The sequence below is a fragment of the Bos taurus genome, chromosome X, assembly GCF_002263795.3.
Source record: "Bos taurus isolate L1 Dominette 01449 registration number 42190680 breed Hereford chromosome X, ARS-UCD2.0, whole genome shotgun sequence".
NCBI lineage: Eukaryota > Metazoa > Chordata > Mammalia > Artiodactyla > Bovidae > Bos > Bos taurus.
In genome coordinates, this window is record NC_037357.1 from 83280685 (window position 1) to 83302154 (window position 21470).

A 21470-nucleotide genomic window follows, 5' to 3' on the forward strand; every position below is an offset into this window, starting at 1 on the left:
ATAGTAGAGGTGAATGACTAACTAATCTGAGAAGTTGTTAGTACTAAACAGTAGTTAGAACCTCACAGTTACAAGCCAGACTTCTGCTAACTCCTAGCTGCATGACCTTTGGGCAAGTCACTTAACCTCTCTGAGTTTATTTACCAAGGGTTTTGTGAGAATTAGTTAACCCCTGTAAGGCTCCAAAATTTGGCACATAGTAAGCACTATCATTATTATTGCTGTTAATTAGAGGCTAATTACTTTACAATATTGTATTGGTTTTGCCATACATCAACATGAATCCGCCACGGGTGTACACATATTCAGGATTGGGAACACATGTACACCCGTGGCGGATTCATGTTGATATATGGCAAAACCAATACAATATTGTAAAGTAATTGGCCTCTAATTAAAATAAATAAATTTAATTTTAAAAAAAAGAAAAAAAAATTCTTTGTTCTGAGTGGGTAAATACTTTTCCAACATAGAATTTTCCAAAGAAGCAACAGACAGCTAACCCTCAGAATAGGTTCTGACTAAAGGAATGAGCTTTCTGTATGACTTTGGTCAATTCTTTTCCATCTCTATGCCTCAGGAACCTCATTCATAAAATGACCAAACTGGACAAGATGGCCTCCCATGTTTCATAATTCTAATATCCTACAATCTCAGGCCATTTATGTTCCAGATCTCTGTAAGTTTCATCTCAGATCAAAGTTCAATGACTTTTAAAATCTGCTTACTGTGTTTACCATAGATACATTATTTTCACATGTTGTTCAGTAAAGACATAATAGTAATATTTTGGTTTGATTGGAGGCAGCAGCCAGTTTGTGTGATGTTGTAGGTTTTATTCATTCTTTAGTTTAATTACCTGGTTTAACATTTGGGTAAGAAGAAGAAACTCACTGTATCCCCAAAATGAGGTCTCAGAATAACACTAATTAAAGGACCAAGCTGCTGCGGCTGCTGCTGCTAAGTCGCTTCAGTCGTGTCCGACTCTGTGCGACCCCATAGACGGCAGCCCACCAGGCTTCCCCGTCCCTGGGATTCTCCTGGCAAGAACAGTGCAGTGGGTTGCCATTTCCTTCTCCAAAGCATGAAAGTGAAAAGTGAAAGTGAAGTCGCTCAGTCGTGTCCAACTCCTAGCGACCCCATGGACTGCAGCCTACCAGGCTCCTCTGTCCATGGGATTTTCCAGGCAAGAATACTGGAGTGGGGTGCCATTGCCTTCCCCAAAAGGACCAAGCTAGAATCCAGGAAAACTGAGTCTGTGATCGAGTTATCCTGCCAGCTTATTGTTTCACCCTAGACAAGACTCCACTCCTCTCTAACCCTGTATAAAATAAAAGGGAGAAGGCAGGGGGCAACAAAGGTCTAGGTGATCTCTAGTTCAGTTCAGTTCAGTCGTTCAGTCGTGTCTGACTCTTTGCAACCCCATGGACTGCAGCATGCCAGGCTTCCCTGTCTATCACCAAAAAGATGATTTCTAAGATCTCTTTTAATCTTCTTGAAAAGCAGAAAGATAAGGGCACTGCATGAAAACTGAAAAGAAGACAATAGGATGTTCACCAAATAACTCAAACTTTGTACATCAAAATCAACCTCTTGATTCCTACCCCACAAACACACACAAAGCGGCTTTACCTACAATCTGCATCATCTCAGTAAATGGTAGTCACATTTTTCAAAGTGCTCAGATTAAAAGCTTGACAATCAGCATTGACTTTTCTCTTTTTCTCACAATAAGTATCTAATCTGTTAGTAAATACTGTAGGCTTTACCATGAAGACAAATCAAGAATCCAGTGTCTCAACTCCTCTACCAATAATCTCTGGTCTAAGCCACCATAATCTCTCACCTGGATCACTGCAGCAGCCTCATCTCCTTGTTTCCCCTTCATTCTTTCGGTATTTTCTCCACACAGACAATAAGTAAACAAACAAATGTATAAAATATCAAAGAATGGTAGATATTTTGAAGAAGAGGATCTGTTAAAGTATCAATCAACTCATGTTATCCCTCTACTTAAAATCTTCCACTGACTCCCCATGTCAGAGTAAAGACTGAAGTCCTAAACAAGACCTGAGAAATTTCTCACTAACTCTGATTTCATCTCATCACTTTCCATTACTTAAAATTCCATCCAGGGCCTCTCTACTACTCTCCATCATACAAAGTATGCTCCTGCCTCTGGCCCTTTCTACTTGTGGTTCCCTATGCCTGGAATGTTCTAATTTCAAATATCCCTATGGCTCACTTCCTAATTCCCTTCAGGTCACTGCTTAAATATCACCTTCTCAGTAAGGCCTTTTATAACTAACAAATGTAAAATAGTTCTTTCCACTATCATTATATGTTCCCCACACTCTGCTAAATTATTCTTCATGACATTTATCACCATCAGATATATTCTACATGTCTGCTCTCACTAATTTGTAAACTCCATCATGGGAGGTAATTTTCATCTGCCTTGTCCATTGCTGTGTCAATGGTGCCTAGTATAGAATTTGATATATAAAAAGTTCAGTATTTGTCAAATAATGTAATCTATAAAGTAGGATGGTAAGACTGTCAGCGACTTGAATGCCCACACAACCCAATCCATCAGTCCAGTAAGGGGATAAAAGACCCAGGAGCCTTAAGAGCTTCACAAATTTCTAGTGATACTAGTTAAGGTTATTTTGCCTCTCTGATTCTCCTATTTCCTATCTATGAGGTGAGCAATCTGTGTGGTAGGAAAAAAAAGGAACACTTGATTTGAGGAACAAAGAGTGGGGCCAAAATCCCAGCTCTGCTGTTTGACTTTAGACATGTTACTTAACTTCTCTGGACATAATATTTGCAATGGAAATGATAGAATTGTAATAGCATGAAGAGTATTAAAATAAAGTAAATCTGACTCTTTGTATAGGATAGAAATGAGGATGAAATGCAATAATGGAATACAAAACCATTCTGTAGACTGTGAAATGTTACTGGAATATGTCCAACGTCAGTATTCCCTGTTCCACATTGAGAGAAAGGTGACAGGAGTTAAATAGTGCTACTAAAATATTTTGTACTTTGGAAAAGAACATCCCAAATTAAATACTAAGTACCACTGTAGCTTATTTATTGTCTGGTACCAGGAGGTTCTGGCTCAAGTTTTCCTGTGATATGCTGAATCCACCAAAGGAGTCCAACTGTTTCCAGGGAAAATCTGTCACAGGACACTTGCAGTCCCCCAAGCGTCCAGATAGTGGGACTACACTTCCATAAGCAAGAAACTACTCAACTTGCAGAAAACAAAACCCATAATTAAGAAGTGTGTCATTTTAAAACTACATCATCTAATTTAGCAAAAGCCTTATTAGAAAAAGTTTTCATATTCCCCTTACTCCCAGAATTGTTTGATTTGTGCTTCTTGCTTCCCTCCCTTAACCAATACCCTGAAACTCCATTTCTATAGAACCTCAAAGCAAGTCACCATGATCAATGGAAAACTTGAGAACTGAATAATAATTCTTGATCTGATCACCACACTGGGCATCTTTATTGCCTTTCATGACAAACTTAGACCTATTCATCACCCTCAGTTTTAACTAATTCCTAATATATTGCAGTAAAAGACATCAAAACATGTTCTTAGCAAGTGCAACAAAATAGCCCCAAATGAGAAAGAAATTAGTAAATAACTTGACTGGCAGGGCACTATTAAAAAAACAGAAGTAGATTCCAACCCCTTAGTCCAGTTCACTCATCATTGTCTTCCCAGAAATACTACCTTCTGGTATCTGAAATATCCATCAAGATCTATAATTATTGCTTGAGTTTAACCATATCCCAACTTAATTCATATAGGATAAGAAGCAATGACAGATAGTACCGTTAACCACTTCCACCTATGTTGATCCATTTCTTTTTTTAATATTTACATTTAAAAAATACTCATCACATAATCCAACATCTCATCATACTGGTATCATGGTGTTGCTATTCTGTTTTGTTTTGGTTTTAATAGCTGTAAGCTTCTTGAGGACAGCAATCTTGAGATTCTCACTGAATTATGTTCCCTTTATCGTGATCTCCAACTAGTACACAGATGGGCATATAGCAGGTGTTTAATGAAAAGTGGTTGATTGATGAATACTTTTTAAAAATCAGTTTATTAAGGTCATCTCTAAAGACAACTAAGTCACAACAGGACCTCTTCTTATGTGGCCTGCAGTTTACTTACCATTTTCAGGACACAACAGCTATAGCTGACTAGTTATGACCCTAAGCCCAGAGTGTTAATGAGATCAAATTTCAATCCCTTTATAGGTAAATTTTATCTCTTATTTATGGTTATGGAGTGCATTCCTGAAAAAAAGTCCAAATTATATGAGAGTAAATAAACCACTTCTTCCTCTACAAATACATACCAGAAGGAGTGGTGGCATTTACTTTATCTAAGGGACACATATAAATACATAAATACACAAACTCAAACATAAGCCAAATATAGCTAGTTAGTGATTTCTTTGGTTTAGTTTGCATCTGTTACCTCTTAATGTTAGTTTTCTACATAGAAATTATTATTCCTTACCCCCTTGCTTGTAGTTCCCAAATCCAAATGCTAGTAGTTCCCAAATCCAAATACAAAAAAGAGAACTACTAACTGCATAAACCTTATTAATATGTTCCTTTCCTACTGTTCTCTAATGACCTGAAAATTTTAGATTTTAATTCACAGTTGAGGAAAGTTGAGAACAGTGTCTTTATGCAGCCTTCATACCAGATGAAACAAAGTATGCTTTAATTTTCAGCACAGCAACAGAAACCTTTTGCCTCTTAAATCCTAGAGGTGTTCAAAACTCAGGTAGTTTCAGGGAGCTTGAAAGATATAAAATCAATTTTCAAAAAATCAATTATATTTCTATACATTGGCAATGAACAATTTAAAAGGATACTAAGAAAATTGTATTCATAATAGCATTAAAAATTAAAATATTGAGGAATTAATTAAACAAAAGAAGTGCAATATTTATACTCTTAAATCTACAAAACACTGTTGAAAAAAATGAAGATGATATAAATAAATGGAAAGACATTCCATGGCCATGGATCAGAAGACTTCATGTGGAGATGCAACATTTCCCAAATTTATCTACCTCCTCTATTAGCCTCCTCTATTAGAATCCCAAATGACTTCTGTAGAAATTGACAAGCTGATCCTAAAATTCATAGAGAAAAGACACAGTATTCAAAAGCAATCTTGAAAAAAATAATAAAATTAGAAGACTCACTAATTTCAAAACTTACTAAAAACTTACAGTAATTAAGACACTGTGGTATTGGTATAGGATCAATGTAATATAGCCCACAGTCCAGAAATAAACTTTCACATTTACAGTCAACTGATTTTACACAAAGGGTGCCAAGATAGTTACATAAGGAAAGATTCAACAAATGGTGCTGTGGTGATTAGATATTTACCTAAAAAATTAAGTCAAAAGTGAACAAAAACCTAAATTTAACAGCCAAAACTATAAAACTCTTTAGAAGGAACCCTAAGTGTAAATCTTTGTGACCTTGGATTAAGCAAAGCCTTCTTAGTCATGATACAAAAATCATAAGCTACATATAAAAAAATAGGTAAAAAAATAGGTTGGGCTTCAAAAGTTTGAGTGCTCTTTAATGAATACCATCAAGAAAGTGAAAAGACAATGCACATATATGATAAAATATTCACAGATCATAATTTGTTACAGGATTTGTATCTAGAATATATATTTTAAAACTCTTACAACTCAATAAGAGTAAGACATATAATCTAATTAAAAATGACCAAAGACAAGAGTATATACAGTCAACATGCACATAAAAAGATGCCTAATATTATTATAATATTATTAGTCATTTTGAAATGCAAATCAAAGCCACTTTCAGATACTTCTTGACACCCACTTCACACTGGGATTAAAAAGACAGTAACTCCCAGAAATAAACCCATGCACCTATGGTCAATTAATCTATGACAAAAGAGGCAAGACTACACAATATTAGAAACACAGTCTCTTCAGCAAATGGTGCTGGGAAAACTGGACAGCCGAATGTAAAAAATGAAATTAGATCATTCTTTAACCCCATACACGCACAAAAAAGCTCAAAATGGATTAAAGATTTAAATGTGAGACTGGACACTATAAAACTTCTAGAGGAAAACATAGGTAGAACACTGACATTTATAAAGCACAGCAACATCTTTTATGATCATCTACCAGAATAATGAAAATAAAAATAAAAATTAAAAAATTGGTACCTACTTAAACTCAGAAACTTTTGCACAGCAAAGGAAACAATAAACAAAATGAAAAGATAACCCACAGATTGAGAGAAAATAAATGCAAATGATGTGACTGATAAGGGATTAGTCTCCAAAATTACAAACAGCTCAGGATGCTTAACAGCATCAAAACAAACAACCCCCTCAAAAAATGAGCAGAAGACCTGAATAGACATTTCTTAAAAGAGAACATACAGATAACCAGGTACATGAAAAGATACTCAACATCATTAGTTATTGGAGAAATGCAAATCAAAACTACAATGAGATATCACCTCACACCAACCAGAAAAGCTATCATCAAAAAATCCACAAACAACAAATGCTGGAGAGGGTGTGGGGAGAAGGTAACTCTCCCACACTGTTGGTGGGAATATTAATTGGTACAGCCACTATGGAGAACAGCATGGAAGCTCTTTAAAAAACTAAAAATAGAGCTACCAATGACCCTGCAATCCCACTCCTAGGCATGTATCCAGAGAATATATGGGGGATAATACATATATACACATGTATCTATTCACATCCTTATTCTCTAGTCTCCTTCACTATTCACCTGAAACCACCACAAATTTGTTAACTAGCTATACCTCAATACAAAATAAAAAGTTCAAAGTTTGAAAAATAAAAATAATTGGCAAGATGTGGAAAAATTGGACCTTCATACATTGCTGGTGAGATTGTAAAATGGTATAGCCACTTTTGAAGACAGTTTGGGAGAGCCTCAAAAGGTTAAACAAAGAGTTATCATATTACCCAGAAACTTTACTCCTAGGTATATAGCCGAAAGAATTAAAAACCTTTTCACAAAAAGGAACTTGTACATAAATGTTCATAGCAATATTATTCATAATAGTCAAAACGTGGAAACAACTCTAATGTCCATCATAGATAGTATGGTACATGCATAAAATGGAAAGTATTGAGATGTGCTTCAACATAGATTAACATTGAAATATTTATTCTACATGAAACTAGTCACAAAATACTACGTATTACATGGTTCCATTTATAAGAAATATAACCAAACCCATAGAGAGTGAAAGTAGACAAGTGGTTGATAGTTGCTCATGCTTAGGGTGGGGTTTGACTGTTAAGTGACCAAAGTGTTCTAAAATTGATTGTGGTGATGGTTGCCCAACTCTGAATATAATAAAAACCATTGAACTATATACTTGGGTGAATTACATTATTTACTGTGAATTACGTCTCAATAAAGCTGTTGATTAAAAAAATAAAACTCAAGTACTGTATGATCTAAATTGGCAGCATTCTCAAGTAACCAGCATATGCTTGTCCAGATTAGCCACTCTCAACACTGCTCTGCCCTGTCAGATGGCAGCAGGAATCAGTGTGAGAGAGAAAGGATGGCAACACTCATGAGTGTGCAAGAAATTATGCATAAAACACAGAAACTGGGCATAAATCTCTATACAGCAGCCACCAAATGTAGTCTTTACTAAGCAAAAATATCATCTGTCAAGTGGGAAACTTTAAGAAAAAGTGTTGGGAAGTGTCACTCTACAGAGGTTTATCCACATGATAAACAAATGTTATAGAAAATGCAACAAATTCTACTCCCTCGACTAATAAAGGGATGTTCACTAAGCACCCTTCTGGCATACTCAAACTTACATGAGTGCTAGTTTATAAACTGGAAGATGCTGAGTCTTTTCTCTGAAAAGAGTGCTATATAAATATGAGATTTCATAATTATCTTCAATATCACAAAATCCAATAAGTACTGATAACTGTATGGAGTTTTACAAGCAATGGGGGCGGGGCGGTGGGGAAAGGTCAATTTTATGTCTCGGATGACAGGAACTTACTCTTGAGTTCAACATCTCAGAACTTGATGTAATGCTGGCAGGCAAATTCTGAGGCAGATTACTTTCTTAATACCTTTCTTTGTTTTAAATGATTAAATTACATATAACTTCACCACATTAGCCCAGCCAGACACTTTTAGCAAGCACCATCACATACAGATTAGGTGTTGCGTGTGAAAGCCCTGCAGAAATCTGACCCACACAGACCTGTCTCAGAGGTGGGAAGGTCCAGTTTTTCTCAAGTTTTGAGAAAAGGTTGCCAAAATAGCCAGTAGACAGAGAGAGACAGAGAACAAAAGACAAACAGCAGCCAGCAAATTTCTTCATTAAATCACCAAGTCCTCAAGCATCTAGTTCAGCTCCCTCAGTAACTGTTGAATCAGGCTCTAACCTCAAGGTAATTCATTTTGCAATCTCCTCAAGTCATCTAGTCTTAAAAGAAAGGTGCTGGGGTTGATCTGATCTGTTACTCTCTAGATTAAAAAATATTCTTTAGAAGCATGCCACAGGTATAATGAGAAAAATATCCTGAAAAGTAGAAAGAAGAGTCTATATTTCAATGTCAGAAGCATGAAAGGAGTAGAATGAAAGAAAATCAGGGACAGGCAGCACTTAAGGAAGCTGCAGACAAAGAGAAAATGGTGGAGGTAGTGGGTGGGGAGAGGTTTCCCTTTCCCTCTCAAACCAACCTCACAAAACTTGATTTTTATTTGCTCTCTATTTTTTCGGAATCATGATTTCAGGTCTGGTTATAAAATAAGCTCCTTCTTTACCACACTGAGCCAGTGTTCTGCTCCCTGCTTAGCAGAGTTCCGAATGAAACTGGTGGTCTTGATATCACCATAAATATCAATAATAGCAAAATTGCCCATGTCCCTAACTCCAACTCACATATCCCACCAAGAGCAGACACAGTACAAGTAAGAGTCAGGAGACCAAAGAATTGTTTGGTTTAAATGCACATATGTATACCAGATAAGAAGATTACCACTGGAGTGGGGGTGGGGGAAACATTTTAAAAGCAAATTATATGTGCCAGCAAATTAAATATATTAATATCCAAGTTTACAGCTCAAAAAGAATGGAAGTCTCATGAGGTAAAATTAACACTGGCAAGAAAGCACCCTTAAGTGACCCTGCAACTGGAAAGCTACAAGTTTTTTCAAAACTATGTCTCACTAATGTTAACCTTTGGCAGAGCTGAGAGAGATACTCTGTAGAAAACTAAGAGAATTCTATCCCTACATCTTGCACATATTTCTAAATGGGGCACCGCCCTGTGTGACTATTTGGTGCTTGAGTTCTGATTACTGGTACCCAGAGAGATCTCACCAGTTATTTGCTGACTGTGAAGAAAGGATGCTTCTTCCCAACATCTGACCCTGAAGGTCTATAGACAGAGAGCGTCATTCCCAAAGCAAAACTCAGATTTACGAAACAGACAAACTACTCCTTGCAAAATAGTCATTAAAAAGCTGCTTGATAACTGCAGAGAGGAAAGTAGATAGAAAGGGGAATTAATAAAATGACCTCTTTTGAAATAACTAATGGAGAAAGGCAGGATTTGCCAGTTTTAAAGCACTACTAAAATTCTACCAATTATGAAGACCAGAACAAATTATCAACAGAAAAATTAAAATGTTCTTTTTGCATCTGGATAATTTATTTAAACCCCAACTTTAATTCCTGCATAGGCTTCTCTTGGTTTCATCTCCTGAGAATAAATATTTGTCATATTATTACGCTATTTGCTGGGATATAAAGGGCCTTACTTCTGCCAAGTGAGACAGTGGTCAATTAACAAAGTTGTAGTCTTGTTTGATCTCTGAAAGAAGACAGCTTCATAAAATGTTATCAGGGTTTCATACCAACTGTATCACTTTTTATTATTCCTTCCGCAGCTCAAACCACATGCTAATATATATATATATATATATATATATATATATATATATATATATATATAAAAGGGACCATCTAAGGCCTTTCTCCTCTCGACAGAAGCATTGTAGATGTATAAGAACACAGAATTATTCCAGAACTTCACACACAATTGGAAAAGGGAGGAATCCAACATATTATTGAAAGTCTCTAGAATGTTGAGATTTTTCACTGAAAGATGGCATATAATGTATGTAATACAGAGAGAGTGGAAGCTCTAGCTTTGACTTAAGAAAAATTCCTTCCCTTTACCAAATTGTGCCTTATAAAATGTGAGAAAGAAAGAGAAAGTAAAAAAATATCAACTTTTAGATTGGGGCTGGTTGAATTATGATAAAATTGATAAATTTTCAAAAACCCAATTTGAAGATTTTCTATATTTTACACATGAAAAATCTCTGTCAACTCACGAGACAGAAACACCAGTTTTACCTTTCACTAGACTCCTATAACCAAGACAGCAATCACAAACCAGGAGAGAATAAATAATCTTGTACTTTCTTAGGTTACCACTTATTTCTCACTATTTGAGATCATTAATTTATGCAGGTTTTAGAAATAGAGAAGTTTTTCCATGAAGATCTGAGATAAAATCACCTAGCTTACTGCACACCTGATGCGAAGAACTTTTTAAAAACTCTCTATAGCCACTTTTCTGAACATTTCAGGTTATGCCTTTGAAAACACACACATCCCTTAATGTGGAATCATTCATATTCTCCCTGTTAATTGAGTTACTTGGGTGTTAAGGGAGGCATACAGAAAAGGGACGGTTCCAGTGACTAGGCAAGTCATGAAGCACCTTATACATTCCACCCCCTCCCCCGCCCCACCAAAAACAAAACAAAACAAAACAAACAAACTGTTCACATTAAAAAGAGAGTTCTGCTGACAAGCAACAGCCCTGTGGGGGAGGGGTAAAATATACTCTAGCAAGTGAATCTGTTCTTATAAAATGAAAACCTTTTATCCCACAGCATGCCCACTTTGCAAAAAAAATTTTTTAAAGACTGAGAATATAAATGAATCCTTTGAAAATCTTGTAAGCCAAACCTTAAAAACCTAAAAAATGCAAAGCCTGGTTAGAAGCTACATCTTCAGTAGCCCAGGAAAAAATATTTTATGAAATCCTATTCTCCTCTTTCTTTTCTAACATTGTGCTATCAATCTTTCAAGAACAGAAGCATCAGTGAAAGTAAGCAAGTTGTTGGTTTAAGTCTCCAAACAAACATACTAAGGCTAATAAACTGAAAATGTCACAGGTAAAGAAAATAGCTACAGAAACTCAGAACAAGACTCAAGTCCATGAAGACATCAACACCCAGCAGTTCTGAGGAGTTAGTTCCCCAGTTAATATTCCCTCCCTCACAGAGATTAACTAATATCTTAGTTTGCTCAGGAAAAAATGTTTATTTTTTTATAAAATTAAAACAGTTTTTTGATCTCCAAAAAGCTCAGTTGCAGTAAGGAAGAAATTTTAACAGGCAAGATGAAACTGACTGCTACTTTTTTCATATCCTAATTAAAACTCTTGGGCAAGAGTAAGGCTCACAGGTCCCTAACAGTTCTTACCCAATTTGTTATCATGTTTTAAAATGCAATTATATCCTTAAAATGAAGGAATATAGTGAAGAATATTTCCCTTCACAAAAGCAGATTTCTGAGCACACTGCAATAGCAGGAAATCCTTTTAAACTTTTCCCTCAACACTTTTGTCAGACTCAAGTCTGGTTAAATTGTTCATTAAAAGAACATTCTCTTCCTTATAGATCTGATGCAAACTCAAAGTATGAATTGTGGATCTTTTGTAATTCATACAGAAAATAAACACTTTACAAGAGAAATCCAACTCTTCCATCTAGGTCCAACAAAGTCAAACTGTGAGAGCAAATCTTACCTATCGTTTATGAGGAAATTTGTCATTTGGTTTTCCCCTACCTTTGCCTGCTCTAACTGTGCCTGCCTGGAGTCTGTCTCCTGACCTCCAACCCTGGGGCAAGTCCTCCTTGTTGCCAGCAAAGGGACTTCACTTCATCTTCCCATACAGCGGCCCTCACAACCCAGAGACCACCTTCTTCCCATAATCCCATGCTTCCTTTCATCTCTTTGGTGGAAGCGGGTTGAGAAAAGCTTGGGCCAGTCATTTTGCCTCTAACCTGCCAAGACAAGCTGGAGGGGCAAACCCTAACAGACCTTAAGAGGAGAAAGTGCCCACATTTCTTGTCTAGGGTCTCTGATTGGGGGGAAGGGAGAAGGAAAAATAGTGGAGGGCTTAAAAGGATTTATTTCGTAAAATGGCCCTTGGAACTGGATTTAAATTTGGAGCCGGCAGGACATGGAGTACCAAGTGGCAGGGAAGATTTTAGGAGACTTAGTGGAGAGTTGTCAAGTCAAGGAATCTAGAAAGGCTTGCACCAGCATCCAGGATTCACAGCGGTGTGGGCCAGGGCACACAGTTGGGGTTCAGAGAGCAAAGGTCAGTCTTTGGTAGGCCAAGAGTCTAGGGAAGGCTCCAGATTTAAAGCGGCCCTTTCTGTGAAACTCTGTTAAGCTCGCCCAGGAACAGAATGTTCGCGCGGAGAGGAGAGGGCTGACTCTAAGCTTAAAAACATTTTTAGGAGGAGAGACTTACCGCATGTCCCCATAAGGTCCAGAATAGTTCTCCATCCAGGGACCCATTTCGCTTTTGACACAACTGGGACTTGGATAGGGCACTCTGCTCACCACGCCGCCGGGATACCACACATCGGGTGGAGAGAAGTCGCCTTCTTGGCCCGCCAGCCCCTGAGGTGGCCGAGTGTAGCCGTATGGGGCTACAGCCCCTGCCTCGCCTGCACTGCCGCCCCCGCCTCCGCCACATACAGCTGGCCCATACAGCTGGCCTTCTTCGGCCGTGAAGAGAGTGTGCCAGGAAGAGGAGGCGGCGGCTGAGGGTGAGCCTGAGCCCGGTCCTGCTGCACCCCCGCCATGCAGGCTCGCCAGGTCCCCATAGCGGCACTGCGCTGCAGCGGCCACCCAGGCGCTGCCGTAGTCCAGCGGGTTCTCCAGCTTAATGCGGGCATGAGGATGGGGAGGTGGTGGAGGGGGCGGCGGCCCGGCCAGGGCTAGCGGAAAGTTGTAGTAGTCGCGAGTCTGATAAGCTGCTACCTCGTCCAGTGCTCCAGACTTATAGAGAGACAGGGTGGATGGCAGCTCAAGTGTTCCAGAGCCCCCTGCTTCGCCGCTGCCAGAGCAGCTCAGGCTCTCAGTGTCCAGACCTTTGGTGTAACCTGCCTTGAAAGGGGAATACTCAGCAGTCTCTTCAGTGCCCTTGCTCGGGCCATCATCCAGCAAAGAACCTTTGCATTCAGCCAACGGGGCACAAGGAGTGGGACGCACCGCGGCTGGTGGACCCAGGAGCGGGGCGTACATGCAATCCCCCCGAAGCTGCTCCCCAGGACTCAGATGCTCCAACGCCTCCACACCCAAGCCCATGGACACCGACACTGCCTTACACAACTCCTTGGCGCTGTCCGAGATGGTCGAACTGCCTCCTAGGTAACTGTCCTTGGAAGAGATGGGAGCCCCAGTGGCCTCCCTCGCTCTCCCGCTGCTGCCTTCGGATACCGCCTCCTGCTGCTGCTGTTGCTGCTGCTGAAGAAGTTGCATGGTGCCGGCCTCGCTCAGGATGTCTTTAAGATCGGTGGAGCAGCTGCTTAAGCCGGGGAAAGTGGGGCCCAGCAGGGACAATGTGGATGGGGCAGCTGAGTCATCCTCATCCAGAGGTGCTGGCGGCGGCTGCTGCAGCCCCTTGCCGGCAGCCGAGGCAGCTCTGGGCTCTGGGACGCAGCCACTCTCCGGGTGACCCTCGGGGGCTGAGTGATGTTGTGAAGGCTGCTGTTCCTCTTCCAGGGCCAGGTAGCCTGTGGGGCCTCTGCTCTGGACTTGGGGAGAGCCATCCTCTCTCTGCTGCTGCTGTTGCTGCTGCTGCCGTGGACTGGTCTCCTGCTGCTGCTGCAAACGGGCGCCGGAAGGTGCTGCACTCGAGGCCTCAGGGTGCCGGGGGAGTGGGTTCTGGATCACTTCGCATACACTCTGAAACAGGTTCTGGAAAGCTCCTCGATAGGTCTTGGACGGTGGCCGGGGGTAGACCCTCCCCAGCCCTAACTGCACTTCCATCCTGAAGCTTGGCTCAATCTTTTACCTAATTCCTTTATCCTGCTCCCCTTTTCTTGCTGAGAAGAGTTCAACAGGCTGCAGTGCGTAGTTGCTGCAGCTAGTTGCCCACCTGCGGGAAGCTCCTGGTAAGGAAACTTGCAGGAATAACCACTCCAAAGCGTTCTGACAGCCTCAAAGTCTAGTGCAGAGGAAACACGCCCTGGACACGATCTTCCCTGGTAGGCTCACAATCTGTTCCTGAATACTTGTAGGGTAGATTCAAAAGATGCTTCTTGAAGGTAGGGGGGACCCTCCGTCTTCTGAATTTGTTATCCACTGAAGCAGGTGCAAATAGGAGCCTGGTTATTTTCTCTTTGGTTTATTTTGGGTTTTGCTGTTGGGTTTCGTTTGTTTGGTTTTGGTTGGGGCTTTGTTATGTTTTGTCCCTTTTCTTTCTTTCTTCTTCTTCTTCTTATTATTATTATTTTGCGGGGAGGGGGTTGGCTACTGAAGTCCTGACTGCCTTTTCATCGCTTGATCTCTGGCCCCACAAACTGGTGGGAAGGAGGAGCAGCGTGCAGGGGAGGTGGAAAGGGAGTAAGAGGAACCAGGGGGTCTGACCTGCGTACCGCCTAACCAGCCAGATTCTGGCTGCAGCGCTGAAGCAGCTCCCAGGTCTCCTGGCACCCCAGAGCCGTCTTTGCAACGTGCAGCTAGCTCGCCCGCTCGCAGCCAAAGGGAGTTACCTCTCTGCAAACTCGGGCTGGCCGCGCGGGACTGACTGGAAGCGGGGGGGGGGGGCGGGGGAGGTTGAGGGGGCTGAGAGGAACAGACAGAGGCAGCAGCCGTAGAGGAGACCCTGGGGTGGGGGGGGGCAGGGGGAGGGGAGGAGGACAAAGGCAGCCGTCAGTCCTACCCGGCACTTTCCTTGCTTCCTCCGAGTCTCTAGCAGCTTTTAAAAACTTCACCGAAGAAGAAAAGGCAGCTCCGGGGCGGCGACTTAGAAGCCGCCGCGGTGCAAGAGGCGTTGGCTGTCGCCAGAGCCCGCTGGGGTTGACGCGGTGCGTCCCTTAGGCTCCTGTCCCGCACGGAAGCAGCTAGCTCGTTCGCTTTCCCTCGGTCGCTGGCTCTGCCTCCAGGCTTGCTCCGGACCCTCCGGCGCTCGCAGCACACTGGCTCCCTGGGATCTCGGAGGGGGTGCTGGGAGGTGGAGAGCAAATGCAACAGTTTGCTAGTCGGGTCCCGCCCCCGCCGGGCCTGCCTCCTTGCCTTCCCACCTCCTTTCTCCCTCCCCTCCCCTTTCCTTTTCTCCCCTCCCCTGAACGCGCAGGAAAGCCGGGTGGCTTTGGAGAAACAAGTGCTGGTGCAGCGTGGGTGAAGGCAGAAAAGGATTGGTCTAGCTTAGGAGGACCCCAGCTCCCCGACTATCTCTTGCTTTTCTGGACCAGATTTTTAAGCGACAGGGCTGACTCTTTAAGCTTTAACTCAGAGCTTTATTTTAAAGACAGGGCCACTGAGCTCTCAGAGGCCAGCATTTTGGTTCTGAAGTCCAATCTCAAAACAGACCCTGTGCACGTGTGGGGGCGGAGGGAGTGGGAAAGGGAGATAGAAGTATAGAAGAAATACGAGGATCTCCTTCAGTGAGGGACTATGTTCAGGGCAGGCCCACCAAGAAGTGCAAATGGGAGGTCTCCTACAAACTGAGGAACTAGCTATGATGGCCAAGCCAGCCTGTACTTGTTGAACCCTTTCAGATTCAGATAGGGGTAGATTGGGCCTTGTGGGGTGGTATCAGTTGCTCTAGGAACCCTCTGCCTGGGAACCAAAGGTAATCTCTACCCTCTTCTTGTCCGTTTTTCCTGTCTAGAGTTACTTCTAAGCACACACTTCTCACTCATCCAGATGTACAAAGGAAAATCACTCAGAAGAGCAGACAAACACCTGAATACTAGAAATACTTGTCATGTACACAGAGACCTCAATTCTGTCCAGGGTTTTGCAGACATTTGCTTATATACAGGCACTTGCTTTTCCAAGTTGCCTTTGCATATTTTAAGTTTGCAAACTGCATTATTCAAGGAATGGAACCTGTATAACACTGATTTTCTTCCTTTTTGTAGACAGCCAGAAGTGAAAGGTGATGTGGGCTATCACAATTGTTCTTTTATGGAAGAGGGCTCATCTTCTCTGTGTAAAGTGAAGAGGCAAGTGGCGATCAAAGAGCAGAGAAAATGAAAAGGTTGATCTATAGAGAAGGAGGTGTCCCTTGGTGTCAGCAGGGTCTCTGGGCCTTCCTAGATTTTAAAACCCTTAGACTTCTGGATCTGGGCAGGGTCTGTCTGTCCCAGAGAACTAGTGGAGTTTTTCACATGAGCCTGTTCTGCTTTTTGCAGGTTTCTACAGAGTCTTATCTTGTTCACAGCCAAGCATCATGAGAATTTACTTACAGTGACCAAAGGAAGTAATACTAAAGACAGGGATGAGTGGGCATGATCTGCTTTATTTCCCAGATGAAGACACTGAAGCAAGGACATAATTTGTTCTATGTTTCACTTTAGTAGAACCTAAACTACTCTTCCATCTCACTGCTATTTGAGCTAGACTCATCAGTATCAAGGGAACTTGGGAAAGGGCTATAAATGAAACTTCCAGAAGCCTGAGGAGCTTTGTATCTGAAGAAATGAAAAACTGTCTTCTGGGACTTCAGTGACTGAACATCCCAGATATACTCCCTTTGTTGGTAAAGAGTCTCACAAGATACTCTTATGGTTAAGGCACAGTCTTATTCTTAAAGATGTCCAATTGTAACAGGGCAATTCTCAATTCCTTATTGTAATGGAAAATGGGAGTATGTAACTGAAATGCACAGATACTTTGAAAACCTTATTTAAATAATCAACGCAACCTTTAGTTCCATCAAAGCTTTTAACGAAGGCTGTTCAAAGTTAATAAAGTAAATTGAACTGGCAGGAAAGTGAAATGTGAAAGTGAAAGTTGTTCAGTGGTGTTTGACTCTTTGTGACCCCATGGACTATACAGCCCCATGGAATTCTCTAGGCCAGAATATTGGTATATATAGCCTTTCCCTTCTTCAGTGGATCTTTCCAAATCAAGGATCGAACCCAGGTCTCCTGCATTGCAGGCGGATTCTTTACCAGCTGAGCCACAAGGGAAGCCCAAGAATACTGGAGTGGGTAGTCTATCCCTTCTCCAGTGGATATTCCCAGCCCAGGAATTGAACCAGGGTCTCTTGCATTGCAGGCAGATTCTTTACCAACTGAGCTATCAGGGCAGGAAAGTGGAATGGAAATAACGTAGGTCTCAGAGCCAGAAATTTGTCTTAAGATTGACAATGAATCTCTTCTTCTCAGTAAGCTTAATTTCTTGCTCTGTGAAATGGGGTGGGGAGAAGGTAGATGCTGGATCTGACAGTCTTTCAAACACTGACAGTTTAGAGTGCTGTGACTCACTTGAGTTTTCTTCTTATCTACACTCCATAGAGGGTGAGTATGGAAGGGGCTGCTAGTGATAGTGAAAAACTCAGTGGACAGAAGTGAGGAGGGTAGTTATAAGTAAAGAAGCTTGAAAAAATATAAACTGAGAAATAATTCCTCAGAGTTGCCCATTGAATAAATGGCATCCTAACAGACATTCAAACCCAGGTCTGAAGAAATTCCAAAATTCATGTTGCTTTCACAGCACCAAAATTATCTCCAAAATTTTCTTATAAAATTCCAGCCAATAATACATACCTTTGAAAGGCTGATAATTAAAGATTATATGTATGTAAAAATTTAAACAGGAAAGCATTATACAAATCTGAAAGATCACCTTGTTATGTTTTATTTTTAAAGGTGGTGCTACCAACATTTATGTTATTGTCAAGGAAGACTAACTACTATGAACATAATAAGAATTTATACTTTATTTTGAATTTTGAACGCTGATCTCCAATCTAAAATCTTATCTTCCCCCCATTGCTTTAAAGAAGATCAAGAGATGCTACTGGAGACTATTACATAAATCATGTGCTTGTACAATCTTTCTCTTTTTTCTTTTTCTTCTTTGCGATTTTTAGCAACCACGTAATTTACATTAGGGTTTACTCTTGGTGTTGTTGGAAGCCACCAGGACTTCCTTGGTGGCTTAGATGGGAAAGTGTCTGCCTACAATGCGGGAAACCCGGGTTCAATCCCTGGGTTGGGAAAATCTCCTGGAGAAGGAAATGGCAACCCACTCCAGTATTCTTGCCTGGAGAATCCCATGGATGGAGAAGCCTGATAGACTACAGTCGGTCGCAAAGAGTCGGACACAACTGAGTGACTTCACTTTCACTTGGTGTTATATATTGATAGGTTTGAACAGATGTATAATGACATGTGTCTATCTTTAGGTATTATACAGAGATTTTTCTCTGCTCTAAAAGTCCTTTGTGCTCCACATATTCACCCCACCTCCCCACCACTGATCACATATTTAGGCAACCACTGATCTTTTTACCATCTCCATAATTTTACCTTTTTCAGAATGTCATATAGTTGGAAATATACAATAAATATTATATTAATCATACTATATGTAGACTCTCAGATTGGCTTCTTTCACTTAGTAATATGTATTTAAGGTTCCTTTATGTCTTTTCATGACTTGATAGCTTGTTCCTTTTTAGTACTGAATAATATTTCATTGTCTGGATGTACCACTGTTTATTTATCCATTCATTTACTGAAGGACATCTTAGTTACTCCCATGTTTTGGCAATTATGAATAAAGCTACTGTAAACATTGGGTGCAGGTTTTTGTGTGGATATACATTTTCAGTTTGTTTGGATAAATACCAGAGAGTGTAATTGCTGGACAATATAGTAAGAGTATATTTGTTTCTATAAGAAACCATCAAACTGTCTTGTAAGGTGGCTGTACCATTCTGCATTCCCACCAACAAAGGATGAGAATTCCTGTTGCTCCACATCTAGCACCCAGTGTTGTCAGTGTTCTATTGGTATCTCATTTCTGTTTAAATTTGCATTTCCCTCATGTCATATGATGTGGAACATCTTTTTTTAAATTAAGTTTTATTGAAGTATAGTTGCTTTTTGTTGTGTTAGTTTCCTCTGTACAGCAAAATGAATCAACCATACATATACCCTAACCCCGCTGCTGCTGCTAAGTCGCTTCAATTGTGTCCAACTCTGTGTGACCCCATAGACGGTAGCACACCAGGCTCCCCAGTCCCAGGGATTCTCCAGGCAAGAACACTAGAGTGGGTTGCCATTTCCTTCTCCAATGCAGGAAAGTGAAAAGTGAAAGTGAAGATGCTCAGTCATGTCCGACTCTTAGCGACCCCATGGACTGCAGCTCACCAGGCTCCTCTGTCCATGGGATTTACCAGGCAAGAGTACTGGAGTGGGTTGCCATTGCCTTCTCCCTTTCAAGAGCAGAACTTTTAATTTTTAATGAAGTCCAATTTATCAGTTCTTTTTTTCATGGATTGTTCCTTTGGTGTTGTATGTAAAAAGACATCACCACACCCACAGTTATCTAGGTTTTCTCTTATGTTATTGTCTAGTGATTTTATAATTTGCATTTTACATTTAGGTATGATCCATTTTGAGTTAATTTTTGTGAAGACTGTCTAGATTCATTTTCCACACGTAGATCGCCCTTGTTCCAGCACTGTTTATTGAAAAGACTACTCTCACTCCATTTTATTGCCTTTGCTCCTTTGTCACTGATCAATTGACAACATTTATATGGGTCTATTTCTGGGCCTTCTATTCCAGAGGGGTTTTCTAAAACAACCATATTAAAGGTATTATTGACATACAAAATGGTGCACATATTTAAAGTTATATAAATTGATAACTTTTGTCATATGCATACACTCATGAAATCACCATCTAATCATGGTAGTGAAAATATTTATCATCCCTAAAATTTTTTGTGCCCCTTTTACTTCCTCATTCCACCCCTCCATACACTATCCTTTTGGCAAGCAATTATTTGCATTTTGATTAGTTTTCATTTTCCAAAATTTCATATGAATGAAATTACCATCTTTTTTGTTTGGCATCTTTCCCTCAGCATAACACCCTTGATTAAAGGAGGACATGGCAACCCACTCCAGCATTCTTGCCTGGAGAATCCCCATGGACAGAGAGGAGCCTGGCCAGCTACAGTCTGTGGGGTCACACAGAGTTGGACACGACTGAGCAACTGAGCATGCATGCATGTAATACCCTTGATATCCATCCAAGCTCTTATGTGTAAAAGTAATTTGTTTTTCTTTATTGCTAAGTATTATCCCATTGTATTGGATGTACCACAACTTTTTTACCCATTAGCTTGTTGATGAAACTGATGTTCTTTACAATTTTTGAATATAACAAATAAAGATTTTATGAACATACATACATACATCTTTGTATGGACATATACTTTTGCTCCCTTTGTCTGTATATTTAGTAGTGGAATCACTATGTTCACTAGAGTAGGGATACATTTACCTTATTAAAAAAAAACAAAAACTGCTAAGCTGTTTTCCAAAGTGTTTGTGCCATTGTATGTTCTCACCAGCATTTCCTCCACATCCACACCAACACTTTGTATGGTCAGTTTTTTAAATTTAGCCTTCTAATTTGATATATAAGCATTTCTCATTTAATTTGCATTTCTCCAATGAATAATAATGTAGAGAGTTTTTGATGTGCTTATTTGCCATTTGTATATTTTTATTGGGTAAAGACAGCTCAATTTTTTTTCTATATTTGGCTGCTTATATTTTATGAAGTTTTTAGAGTTATTTGTATATTCTAACACAAGTTCATTATCAGAAATATGACTGATATTTCCGATGAGAAATAATATTTTCTCTCAATTTATAGTTTGTCTTCATCGTCTTACAGTTTTTTTAAGAATAGAATATTTTAATTCTGATCAAGTTCAATTTATCAATTTACTTATGGATTATGATTTTGGTGTCAAATTTAAGATATCTTTTTCTAACCCAGCATCACAAGCTATGTTTTTAAAAGCTTGTGTTTTTTTTCCTAGAATTAGTATAGTTTTCAGTTTTATACTTAATATGATCCATTCTCAGTTGATTTTTGTATATGGATATCAATTTATTTTTATATCAATGTCCTGTTGTTTCAGCCCCATTTGTTGAAAAGACTATTTTTCTCCTTTTAATCGCCCTTGCTGCTGCTAAGTCGCTTCAGTCATGTCCGACTCTGTGCGACCCCATAGACGGCGGCCCACCAGGCTCC

At 40.2% G+C, this 21470-nt stretch overlaps 1 protein-coding gene across 2 annotated transcripts in view; it reads right to left on the bottom strand.

Annotated features, from left to right (window-relative positions):
• Positions 1-15392, bottom strand: part of AR (androgen receptor) — a 210459-nt gene extending 195067 nt beyond the window's left edge. The window contains exon 1 of one of the 2 annotated variants that reach the window (NM_001244127.1): positions 12698-14223. In NM_001244127.1, the coding sequence (NP_001231056.1) occupies positions 12698-14223 (1526 nt within the window). Of the gene's footprint in view, positions 1-12697 lie in introns of both variants that reach the window. The other variant, XM_024987728.2, reaches the window with a different exon arrangement.
• Positions 15393-21470: the final 6078 nt, after the last annotated feature.